This window comes from Equus caballus, chromosome 14 (genome assembly GCF_041296265.1).
Source record: "Equus caballus isolate H_3958 breed thoroughbred chromosome 14, TB-T2T, whole genome shotgun sequence".
NCBI classification, from domain to species: domain Eukaryota; kingdom Metazoa; phylum Chordata; class Mammalia; order Perissodactyla; family Equidae; genus Equus; species Equus caballus.
Genome location: NC_091697.1, coordinates 52,117,231 through 52,130,933, shown reverse-complemented (window position 1 = coordinate 52,130,933; position 13,703 = coordinate 52,117,231). Strand labels below are relative to the sequence as shown.

Here is a 13,703-nt window from a genome sequence, read left to right as displayed (position 1 = left end):
CATCTATGCCATTCTTCCTCTATTTTGAATGTGGGTCACCACCTCAGCATGGCTGATGAGTGATGTAGGTCTGCGCCCAGGATCCAAACCCATGAACCCTAGCTGCCAAAGCAGAGTGTGCTGAACTCAACTATTACACTGCAGGGCTGGCCCCCCATTTATGTTTTTTGAGAAGAGGATTGTGGGTCCAAAATTGGGAATACAGTTTTCCTTGTAGAAAAAAATTTAAAAAGTTTTTATGTTAAGGAATAAAGCCTTTTCATTCCACTGTTTCAAGATATTGTTGCTGATTATATTGGGCCTTACAGTATCAGCAAAACTCATTCCTAAATTTATCATTATTAGCTTCTGAATTATAACTGTGTTACTTTCTCCCTTTGAGTGGATCTTGGGGCCTATCTGTGTTGGATGCTACTGTTGAAACTTTTGGAATACTGTGTTTTTTGCAAAAAGGAATTGCTGTGTCCTTCACTAATTATCTCTTGGAACACTGACCCATCCTTTTTTGCTGCTCCAAGTCGAAATCAATAGTAAGCCATCTGCATTCTAAAATTGGTGTAAGTGCCAATTCGGACTTCAAGTGGTGGATAGGCTTACGTTGGGTGAGGAAAGGTAAGATATGTCGGTCTATCCAAATATAAACTAAATAAGAGAAAAGAAGAAAAAAAGCAAGTATATTTTTTTAAATGTATATTTTAGATGTTTATTTAGCTTCTTGTCTTTAGTTATCAAATCTGAAGTTCTTAAGGGAGCCTCATGTTTGAAGGTTTGTGAAAAGAGGTAGTGTAAAATAAAGATTTAGCCTTCCTTTGAGTTTTTTCACAGCTCCAGTTGGAATTCATGTGAGTGATGATTATTCTTAAAGATTACCAGAAGCAAAATTTCTAGCTACTATTATTTTAGTCCCTAACTCAAAATACAAATTTATTTAACATGTTCAAAATAAAAATTTTGTAACTCATTTATCTTTTAAAAGTCATTCTATGTAAAATAATGTATTTCTGATTTATATTTGAGAGCTTGGTTGTGGTATTTATTTGTTTGTTGCTTGATATAACCACATGACTAGAGAATAATAAGAATATATAGTGTACATGTTTTATGATAGAATGTTCTTTTTTAGTAACCTATTTTCTCTAACTAGCAATTGCTATTTCCAGAAATATAGCCTTAGAAAAGGTAACAATTGGTTATTTACAAATGTATAAGTGAGATTTTATTTTACTATTATAACATTTAAAACATATTAGTAGTATTGAAAAATTTTTTTTTAAGATTGGCCCTTAGCCAACATCTGTTGCCAATCTTTTTTTCTTTTTCTTCTTCTCCCGAAAGCCCCTCATTACATAATTGTATATTCTAGTTGTAGGTCCTTCTAGTTCTTCTCTCTGTGTCGCTGCCTCAGCATGGCTTGATGTATGGTGCTAGGTCTGCGCCCAGGATCTGAACCGGTGAAACCCTGGTCCGCTGAAGCAGAGCACGTGAACCTAACTACTTGGCCACGGGGCCAGCCCCAGTAGTGAAAGTTTTAATTATAGCACTGCTTGCTTACACTTGCTAGAAATTGTTATTGTAGTGGAAGCAAGTTTTGGCCAAATCATAGCTGGGTTGATAGATGATTTTTCTAACTAGATTTTGGCCAGGGTGACTTAGTTGTTTTGGGTGATAATAGCTGAGTCTGTTGTCAATTTCCGTAGTAACTGTTGCCATCCAGTGGTTCATTTCTGAAATATCAAATGGATTTAAAATGGGACAAAATGCTTGTTCTCATTTTCCTCCCCCTTTTTGCTTAAATTCTAGTTAAGGCTGAAAACCACACTCGTTCTTTTAAAATAAGGGAGGGAAAAAAAGACTTGAGAAGGATGACAAAAAGTATTTGCCTTCAGCATTTTAGAAGAGGTTACCTATTAGAGAACAATAGGTAGTTTTTTGTGGGCCAGATTCTGTCTCATCCTTTTCCCTCCCACTTTTTATTTTTGTACCTAATCAGAGGTAGAAAAAAAATCTGCAATGTTTAAGACTTGAAAAAACTTTCTTGCCATTGGCAAAAACAGTACCACTATTGGTGGATATTTTGTTTGCTGCTGAATGTAGCTGCAGGATAGTGATAGACTATGTAACTGTATCGTTAGGCAATAAGGAAATTTCTGTGATCCTTTAGCTGTATGTAAGAAACTATGAGGATTTTAAAGTCATTTGCATGATGAAGACTAATTTAATTAGATTATCTTGCACTTATCCATTATACCATTATAGACTTTTTTGTACTATATCACCAAGCCCTTTACATTAAATGTACAGAATTGGTTTTATTTAATATTTCCATGTAGCTATACATGGTTTCCATCTTGTCTGGCCATATATATTTTGAGGTAATGCTGTTCTGAATTGCAAGAGTATATGTTTCAGCAGGTTTATCAGGTAAAATATTTATGAACTGCCAAAAGCAATTCCCCAAGTATTCCCAAAGTAATAGGCATGACTGGATATTTTGTCCTTTTATTGATTCTACATTGAGACAGGCTTTTAAAAATTTTAGAGAGGGTAGGACAAAGGAAATATTAGAATTGAGTGCTTTTTGGCACATCTGATTGACACAGATGTATTCAAATCATTTATGTATGTAGTTATGTATCACTAAAACTCATCCTGGGAACTTAAGATTTTTCCCACAAGTGTTGTGGATATTTAAAATTTGATCTTCTGGGCCAGAACTTAAATAGAAAATGCCTAAAACTACATGGAAAAGTCAAGTGAATCCCACAAGAAAAAAAATTTTGTAACTATGTGAGGTGATGGATGTTAACTAAGCTTATTGTGGTAATCGTTTCACAATACATACATATATGAAATCATGTTGTGCACCTTAAACTTATACAGCATTATAGGTCAGTTATATCTCAGTAAAACTGGAAAAAGTAAAATGAAAAAAAAGAAAATTCAAGTGAATGCTGGTAAAAATGCAGTATCATTCTTTCAGTTTGAAAAAGCATAGAAGATAGACACTGTGGTGAGGAACAGAACAAAAGAGTTGTAGTTACATAGAATTGTATTCTAAAGATTACATTTATGTAATGTTTATTTTCAAAATGCTTTTACTTTATCATTTCATCAGCACTATAAGGTAGGTGGGGGAGCTGTTGTCTTTGCTGAGGAAGAAATGGAGTGTCAGAAAGGTTGAGTGATATGCCTGCAGTCACACATATGCCTGGCGGAACTGGCACTTGAACCTAATTCTTCTGCTCTCTGGTGCAGTATTCTTTCTATTACGCTTTGTTGCCTGATTGAAACTCCAACTTACATGCATTCTAAGATGTAGGAGAATTAAGCTCAGTAAATTGTCTTGTGAACTGTAATTTTCAAAGAGTTTATAAGCACTCTGAAGGCAAAGGGCACATCTCTATTTTGTGTTTTCCTTTTGAGCTTGATTCTTCCCAAGCACTTGGGAACGTGCTGTCTTGTGTACGTGACACTAACAATACTGACACCCAGGATGACATTACTACTGGTTCTCTTCCCGGTGGTGGTGACCAGGTAGAGAGTGAGCAGTGTCATCTTTTACATGGTCTTACTCAAATCTATCCCTGGTTGTTCTTTCTAGCTGAAAGCCATAGTTGTACTCTAGGTACCTTATGGTTTTTTAAAAATTGAGATATAATTCACAAACCACAAAATTTAGCTTTTTTTTTTTGAGGAAGACTGGCCCTGAGCTCACATCCGTGCCCATCTTCTTCTGTTTTATATGTGGGACACCTACCACAGCATGGCATGCCAAACGGTGCCATGTCTGCACCTGGGATCAGAACTGGCGAACCCCAGGCCGCCAAATGGAACGTGCACACTTAAGTGCTGTGCCACCGGGCCAGCCCCAAATTTAGCATTTTAAAGTGCATGGTTCAGTGGTTTTAGTACAGTCATCCCTTGGCATCCACAGGGGGATTGGTTCCAAGACCCACACAGATCCCAAAATCCCCAGATGCTCAAGTCCCTTATATAAAATGGTGTAGTATTTGCATGTAACCTACGTGCATCTTCCTGTGTACTTTAAATCATCTCTAGGTTACTTATAATACCTAATACAATGTAAATGCTATGTAAATAGTTGTTTACTGTATTGTTTAGGGAATAATGACAAGAAAAAAAAGTCTGTACAAGTTCCATACAGATATAACCATCATAGGCCTTTTGGTCCATGGTTGGTTGAATCTCTGGATACAGAAGGCTGACTGTATATTCACAAGATTGCGCAGCAGTCACCGCTATCTAATTCCAGATGTTTTCGTCATTCCAAAAAAACACTTCAGACTCATTAGCAGTCACTCCCATTTCTCCTTCCCTGACTCTTCAGGCAACTACTAATCTGCTTTCTGTCTCTATGGATTTGCCTGTGCTGGACCTTTGATATAATGGAATCATGCAATATGTGACTTTTTGTGTCTGGTTTATTTCATTAAGCATAATGTTTTCAAAGCTTATCTATGGTATAGCATGTGTCAGTACTTATTCCTTTTTATGGCTGAATAATATTCCATTGTATGGGTATACCACATTTTGTTTAACCATTTACCAGTCGATGAACATTGGGTTGTTTCCACTTTTTCTCTATTATGCATACTGAAGCTATGAACTTCTATGTACAAATTTTTGTATGAACATGTATATTTTTAATCCTCTTAGGTATATACATAGAAGTGGAATTGCTGGGTCATATGGTAATTCTATGTTTAATTTTTGAAGACCTGCCAAACTATTTCCCACATGGCTGCATCATTTATATTCCCACCAGCAATGTATGAAGGACCTTACGTTTCTTTTGAGAGTGGACTATTCATAACTTTCCAAATGCATCTTTGAGCCAATTTTTTATTTCATTCCCTTCCACCTCCACCCCCATGTCTGACCACCTATCGAAATTCTGTGCTTCCTTCAAAGCCCAGCTCAAATGCTGCTACTTGTGCACAGTCTTCTTGGATTTCTGGAGCTGGAAGTGACTTCTCTCTAGTGCATATAGTTGTACCATTTATTTTTCTTTGAGGCCATTTGTGATAGTTGTTGGAGTCTTTGACTTATTTCTTTTACCACATTTTTGTACTCTCATGGTGCTTCATATAAAATAGGACTTCAGTAAATATTGGAGAAATGAATGGGAGAGAACTGGAAATCCTTAACTTGGATTTTTAAAATGTTACATGATGCATATAATCTGTATTTGTCTCCATGATATGTGTAATACCACATTAAACCAATGCTTTTTACAAAGTAGAAATGTTAACATCTAAACACCATCTTTAATTAAAAATTCCAGAATTTAGAACGATAGTTTTATCTATCCCCACAATTGGCAGGTAAATATATCTGCAAATACCTAATAATTTCTTGGGCTTGCAACAAGCTCTTTCTTGTACAAGCAATTACTTTTCAATATCATTTGACAACTAGTAGTCTACATTTATCTATTGGCATGGATCTAGAATGGCATCTTTGTAGTTACGTATCAAAGAAGCTGTGTTGCAACATAGTACATTGCTCAGTGTTATTAGATTTGAAGTTAAGATTTATTTTGTAAAATTATATCACTAGGTAATAAAATATATCCAAGTCATTTTAACTTTCCTGTCTTTATTAGGATATGTTTATTTGGTGTCCGTTGTGAAAACTGATGACTAACTAGCCAAATACGCCAAATAATGTAGTCCAAATTCTGTGGTCCTTTGTTTATAAATTTGTGAGATAGTATTGTCTAGTTGTTAAGAGCACAGACTCTGTAGCTATATGGCCTGGATTTGAAACCTGGCTTTGCCATTTATTAGCTGTGTGACCTTGGATATGTATATAACCTTTCTGTTGCTGTTTTTCTATCTGTTTACAAATATGTTAACTTTCCTGGTTATATATATTTACATAATATAGACATATATAAGTACATAAATTTGTACTCCTGATTATATACGTGAGTACTCAAGTTCGTGTTTACTTACATAAACATATATTTTTAACAAAATAAAGACCATACTGTTTTGAATCTTGCGGTTTTCACTTAATTTTATGAATGCTTTCTCATGCCATTAAATATACTTCAAAAACATTATGTTTAATGACTGCATAGTAGTTCATCCTGTGAATGTACAAAATGTATTTATCAAATTCCCTATTATAGGTTTTTCCTCTTTATTTTTGGAATTTTAATTAATGCTGCACGTTTTTGTCTGGCTTTCAGATAATTTTTTAAGGATACTTTCCTTAAAATGGAATTACTAGGTCAAAGGGCACGAGCTTTTTAAAGTATTTTGATACACATTTCCAAATTCCTTCCCAGAAAGGTTGTGCATATTTTATTTAAGAAAATTTATTTAGAATTAACTTCTTTGAAATTAGAGGGTTACATGTTTATTTTCATAAGTTGATTTTGCTTATACCATTCATTCATTTCAACAAATATGTGTTGAATACCTACTATGTATGAGGTGTTCTTAGGCCCATAGGATAGAGCAGTGAAAAAATAGGGATGGTTCCTAATCTCATGGAACTTTCTTGTCTGTAGAACTCCAGATATTTGGCAGTGGATTAAATCTTACTTTCTTTTGTTTAAGAGTCAGAATTGAATAAGTTGATTAGAAGAGAGAGAAAACTGTGCCTTAATGACCTATCTGTGTGTCTTTTTACTATCTAGTCCTATATACATCTTTCTAGGGACTGTGTTTATGTACTTGTTTCATTAAAAAAATGCTGCTTTTCAGGCTCTGTGCTAGATATAAAAAATAAAGTGCTCTCCAGGAAACTTGAATCTGGTGTGGTGGTCTGGGTTGTACCTGTAGTCATGTCTAAAGATAAGCAGATAGTTGGGAGGCTGCCTCAAAGTCCCTTGTTTCTACAACAGTTTATCTGATTATATACTTAAATTCCAAATCAGAAATCATATTACCTTAAATTGCAGTTATTCTAACAATATTGAGATCAGTTTCATGGATATTGCATCTTTAATTTGTAAACAGGTTGAATCATTTATTTTGGACCAAGAAGATCTGGATAACCCAGTGCTTAAAACAACATCAGAGATATTCTTATCAAGTACTGCAGAAGGAGCAGACTTACGCACTGTGGATCCAGAGACACAGGCACGGCTAGAAGCATTGCTAGAAGCAGCAGGTACTTTATTTTTTGTTTTCTCTTTTTCGTCTCTTTAAAAGTCTAGATCTCTTTACAAAGTTATATAAGATCACCCCAAAATTCTTTACAAAGTTATATAAGATCACCCCAAAATTATATAGCATTATGTGAAAATTAAAATTTCTGTATAATTTATTATATTTTTTCCTGAAGAAAATGTTCACATTTTATATTTAAAAAATTCTTGATTGAAAGGTTTTTGTGTGTGTGTAAGTGAGGAAGATTGTTGCTGAGCTAACATCTGTGCCAATCTTCCTCCATTTTACATGGGATCCCACCACAGTGTGGCTTGACGAGTGGTGCTAGGTCCGACCCCATTATCAGAACCTGTGAATCCCAGGCTGCTGAGGTGGAGCAGGTGAACTTAACCACCATGCCACTGGGCCAGCTCCTTGGTTGAAAGTTTTTAATGAGTGATTTCTGTGCTCAACAATAACATTTTTAAGATATTAGATAATCAGCTAGCTATCAAGGAAAACTTATCTATTACCGCTTACATTATAAAATAAAAATGTGGGAGGTAAATTTAGTTCATCAAATTATGAATCTTTTGTCCTAACTGATTTAGGGAACTCTGCATATGATTACTTACTTATTCACTTTAGTCTATGTGTAACTTAATTATAGATTGCTATTTTTCACTTAGAAGACAGTTAAATGAAAATTGAACACAAAATTGGACCAGAATATACCAAGCCATGTCAACTTCTTGTTCTGAAGTAGCAAAAAAGAAAAATCTGTGATAAACTTTCTCAAAATAATGTATACTTATCACTATTTTATATTATACAACCTGCTTGTTATTTGCTATGCAAAGTTTCCATTACACTATAATGAAAACCTTTTATCTCCTAAAATTGTTATAAGAAGGAAGGTAACTTTTCTAATCTTTGTATGTTGCTTTTGGGATATGTTCACTTTGTATGACACTCCCTTTATTTACTTATCAAATAGAAATATTGGGGCGCAGTGGTTAAGTTCGCATGGTCCACTTTGGCGGCCTGGGGTTTGCTGGTTCGGATCCTGGGTGCGGACATGGCACCGCTTAACCAGCCGTGCTGTGGTAGGCATCCTACATATAAAGTAGAGGAAGATGGGCACGGATGTTAGCTCAGGACCAGTCTTCCTCAGCAAAAAGAGGAGAATTGGCATGAGTTAGCTCAGGGCTAATCTTCCTTAAAAATAAATAAATAAATAAATAAATAAATAAATAAATAAATATATGTGCAAGTTATACACACACAAGAATTTAATCTAGAAGAATTTATTGCTTACTTTTAAAAACAGTGCCTATAAATTTGTTAGAGTAACATATATACCTTATGGCGTGTTAAAGCTATTAAAATGCAGAAAATTCAAAATCAAAGTTTAAAAAAGTATAGAAAATTTTATTCAGTCTCTGAGTACTTTAATGAGCGTAATATTAAAGATGGGTATTCAGAAAAATCACAGCAGCGTTTTAGCACATTTCGTATTGAAGGAAGTAAAACAGTATTATATTTGACAAAATAATTGACTAGGGGAAAAGTAAGAGCTAAAATAAATTGAATATTTTTATATTATTCTTGGAAAGACATAGATATTATGTCAGGAATGTGTTTACTTGATATCATCTTCTTATTCCTTTAACTTTGTACTGTTTTGGAAAAGCATAGGTATAATTTGTAGCAAATTAATTTTTAGTCCATCTGACGTATGTTTTTGGAACTGATAGAAACGTAAAGTTAGATTGCACAAAATAAGTATCCAGCAGAATATTGTTTAATTTAGGGCAAGACTAGTAATTAAAAACAAAAAAGGAATAAAGATGACATTAGTAATTGCATTGGGTGTTCCTCCCTTAGAGCCTAATTTCTTGTGAGTCTCCTAGTTGTGATTTAGGGATATACTGTATAACATTCCTGAAATGGGAGTGCCTTGGCCAGCTCTAATTTTTTTTCTGTGCTTTGGAACCTTACATTTGTTTTGCTTCGAGCAGAGAGAAATGTGGAGAATAGGTGTTTCTACTCTCCAACTCTTCTCTGGACTAATTTCCTTTCCTTCCCAGACCAAGCTTTTTTACTGGTGGTGCTACATCTTTACTCTCTGGTTTATGTGATTCCCCCAATTAAGAGTTTTAAACTCATCTGTCTTTTTTCTGGCCACCTCATGATTCTTGCTCAGGGCTGGCTCTTTTCTGGTGCATTAAACATTTTTCTTTTCCCCTTTTCTCTTGGTTCATAGTAAGTCTGGGATAAGCTGCAAGATAGCTTAGAATTCCTTGTTTTTCACACCCGTATTAGAGAGAGAATAAACCTTGAAAATGATGACTTCCTGTCTTCCAGGAGGTCTCAGAAACTATTGAATTTTAAAACTTTGTGTTTTTTGACAATTTAAACATTGGGTATTGTTGGATATGATATTTTGTCTGAAGAAATTGTCAGATGTATTTCAAATGATGTGCTCCTTTCTAAGTCCTGTGCAAGCTGATTGTTTAATGAAATACTTTCTTTTTGTGTTTTAGTATTTTCATTTGCTTTTTGGACATTGTGTTGAGCCTATAACATTTAAGAGGAATTTTTTGTCTTATAGTTGTGTTTTCAGTTATGAGAATGTGTTAGACATTACTAGACTTCTTAAGGATGATAGAATTCTTGACACTATTTTAACTGAAAAGATGAAGTTGAAAATATTTTTTTCCTTTAAGATTCTTTGAGATTCTTAGACAAAATTAAGATCATTTTAAGAATTAAAAAAATTATTTTCTAAATTATAAATGTAATACATATTATGCAATAGCTAAAGCTACATAAGATGTATTAAGTAGATTATAAAGCCTTCCCATTGTCAAGGTTTACATCTACTTCCAGACTTTTTCCCTTGTGGTTATATAAATAAATGTATATTTTTAAATATGCATAGTTTTTTAAGAAGTGAAGTAGGGTCATATTATACAAAATATAGTTTTCTTTTTTTCATTTAATGTATTGTGAACATCTTTCCATAACATGATATATTGATCTTTCTTCTTCTTTTGTAGGGTAAGATAATATTCTCTTGCTTCGATGTGCCATAATTTATTTTACCAGTTCCTTAGTGAGAGATATTTAGCTTATTTCCAATTTTTCAAAATCACAAATAATGTTATAGTTTACATCCATATATATCTATAACTTTTCTTTCTTGTGCAAGTATCTTTATAAGACAAATTCCGAGAAAGTGGTATCACTGGGTCAGAGGATATTTGCATTTAAAATTTTATAACTGTTGTCAAATTGGTTCCTCAAATTTATACTAGTATACAATCCTATTAGCAGTTTCTAAGAGGGCCTCACACCTCAGTCAGTTTTTTGTCAATTTCATAGTTTGCATTCATTTAATATTATCAGTAAGTTGTGAGGTAGCTCTTTATAAATGATAATATAAATTCATTAGGTGTTGATTTTTCCAGTTTTTATTGTGCCTTAACTTTATTTATGGTGTCTTTAAGCATATAGAAATTTTTACTGAAATTAAAAATGTTTAATATCACATTTACTAATCTTTTACTTCATGGCTTTTGGGATTTGGTCTCATGCTTAGAAAAGCCTCTCCTACATCAGCATTAGAAAAATACTACACAGTATAATAGTACTTTTCAGGTTTTATTTTTTACATTTAGATCTTAAGTCTACCTGGTATTTATTTTTGTGAATGATGTGAATTAGAAATCTTGCTTAGTTTTCAAATGGTAGCCAATTTCTGAAGAGTGTTTATGAAATAAGCCCTTCTGTCGCCACTGATTTGAAATGTCACCTTTATCATATATTGAATTCACAAATGATCTAAGGTCTTTTTTTGGCTTCTACTATATATCCTTGATATAATAATCTTTTTTCTGTTCAAGTGTCATACTGTTGTAATTTGCATAACATCATAATACATTTTATATCTCATTGGGCAAGTTTTCCTTTCCTTTTTCTTTTTCTTTGTTCTCCAAGATTTTATTGACTATTTTTATCTCATTTTAAACAGTAACAGGCAGTGATATTGATATTATCAAAGAAAGTTTCTCTTACAGTAGTGACTGATTCCTCACTGAATCTAGAGAAAAAGATTTATTGGCACCTTAGACGTCTGATAGTCCTACCAGACTGTGAGCTCTGTAAGGACAGAAACTATACCTTATTTCTTTTTGTCTCCCTCATGTCTGGCACATCATAAGGACATAGTAAATGTTAAATATAAGAATGAATTTATTTGAATTTATAATGTTGTCCTGGAAGATGGTTGTAGGTGGCTATTTGGCCAAAGGAAGAAACTATTGGATTGTTTATTATAATATTACAGAATATTCTGTAATATTACTTCGTTACTACTGAAAATAGTATAGACAACTGTGATCCTGTACTGGAGATCTTATGCTATGACTACATGGATATACTTTGAAAGGAATCTCATTCATTTGCTACAGTAAGCATCATATTAAGTTAGATTTGGAGTTAGGTAGAGGACGTTAATGTTATGTGCATTGTAAAGATGGAAAAACTAAAACATAGGTGGTTATGTGATGGCTTTTCGACATTAGTGGTGAAATTAAAATTATCAGCCTATATTCTGACTGTCAGCCTCATCTATGCCATTTTTGCCCTAGATAATAGTTTAGAAATATAATTACAATTTGCACTTCTATGCTTTTTCTTCCCCTGCCCTACCTGATTGAATGATGGACACCTAAGGAATTGGCAAATTGTCAACTGCTGATGGTAAAGCTTTTGCAGATCCTGAGGTACTCCGGAGACTGACATCCTCAGTAAGTTGTGCACTGGATGAAGCCGCTGCTGCACTGACACGAATGAGAGCGGAAAACAGTCACAATGCAGGACAAGTAGACACGTACGTGTTTAACAACTTCTGCTGGGTATTAGGTATTTTCTTGAGTGGATTTTGGGGAAGTAGTAAATTTTGGTAAAATACATCTTTTGGAGGGGCTTTTAAACTTTAGCTGAATGGATACTTTAAGTGGATATATATATTTTACAGTATATGGATATAAAAATGGATATTATGTTTTTATTCTTGCATTCTTCTCATAATCATTGAGCATTCTTGTGGAATATACTATACTGGAGTCTGTGAGAAATCCAAACTGAATAAGACCTGCTTTCCATTTCTAAGGAAGTTACTTATTCTAAAGGTTATAAAGTAAACTTTAAACTGAATGCTTGAGTAATAATAAATGAAATAAGTTCCTAATGCAATATTAATCTGAGTTCTTGCTACTCAAATATGGCATGGACTAACAACATCAGCATCACCTCAGAGCTTATTAGAAATACAGAATTTCAGGGGCCTGCCCAGTCGAGCAGTGGTTAAGTGCGCACGTTCCGCTTCAGTGGCCTGGGGGGTTTGCTGGTTTGGATCCCGGGTGTGGACATGGCAGCGCTTGGCAAGCCATGCTGTGGTAGGCGTCCCACATATAAGAAAGGAGAGGAAGATGGGCACGGATGTTAGCTCAGGGCCAGCCTTCCTCAGCAAAAAGAGGAGGATTGGCAGCAGTTAGCTCAGGGCTAATCTTCCTCAAAAAAAAAAAAAAAGAAATACAGAATTTCAGATCCCACCTTGGATCTGCTGAATCAGAATCTGCATTTTAACAAGAAACATGGGTGATTTATATGCACATAAAAGTTTGGATTCACTGATTTTGTTAATCATTCTGCAGTAAAACTTTTCCTTAGCTTTTCACCTTCTACTGTTACCAAATAAAATTTTAAACCATAGGATTATATCCCAAATGTCTTTGGGAATTGTTACATTAGTAGAGTTTAAAAACTTGTGCATCTAGTGCTTTAAAAAACTTTATTTAAAATTTACTATAACAATATGTTAGGACATTTTGAAAGAGAAAAATGTCAGCTATTTTTATATTCATTTTCTGGCTTGGTTGACATACATGAATAATTAGTATTGCAAACAAGATGCTCAGCAAATGATGTTCATACAGTTTTTTTTCTTACTATATCAACAGTTTTATAGGTGTGACTTTATTTTTAATGTAATTTATTATTATAGGACCCTGAGTCTTTCTGTGTTGATTAATTGTTGATGGTTTTGTTTTCAGTCGCAGTCTGGCAGAAGCTTGTTCAGATGGGGATGTGAATGCTGTTCGTAAATTGCTAGATGAAGGCAGAAGTGTAAATGAACATACAGAAGAAGGAGAAAGCCTGCTGTGTTTGGCTTGTTCAGCAGGGTATTATGAATTAGCACAAGTAAGAAGGAATATGCTTCAGTGGTTAAAATTGTGGAACGATTTTGATGTTTTATTTTTATCATTAATAAAAGAAATTATAATTAGAGGCCAAGGTCTTTTGCTTTTGTCAGTAAGTAAAATAGAAACTGATACATAATTACTTTCGTTTCCTGTACGTGCAACTGGCATGGTCCATTTTTCTGCCTCTTACTTAAAACTAGTCCTAATGAATAAGGAACACATAGAAATAATAATAATATTTTAAACTTGTCTTTGGAAATAATATACAACTATAATGGAAAGTAGTGATATATTTTCATGTCATCCA

General features: G+C 33.9%; 1 protein-coding gene across 19 annotated transcripts in view; it reads left to right on the top strand.

Moving 5' to 3' along the window:
- Window positions 1-13,703, top strand: part of ANKHD1 (ankyrin repeat and KH domain containing 1) — a 127,511-nt gene that overhangs the window by 19,519 nt on the left and 94,289 nt on the right. For all 19 annotated transcript variants that reach the window (XM_070232745.1, XM_070232744.1, XM_070232738.1 and 16 more), the window contains exons 2-4: window positions 6,993-7,146; window positions 11,865-12,021; window positions 13,247-13,394. In XM_070232745.1, coding sequence (XP_070088846.1) covers window positions 6,993-7,146; window positions 11,865-12,021; window positions 13,247-13,394 — 459 coding nt within the window. The remainder of the gene's footprint in view (window positions 1-6,992; window positions 7,147-11,864; window positions 12,022-13,246; window positions 13,395-13,703) is intronic.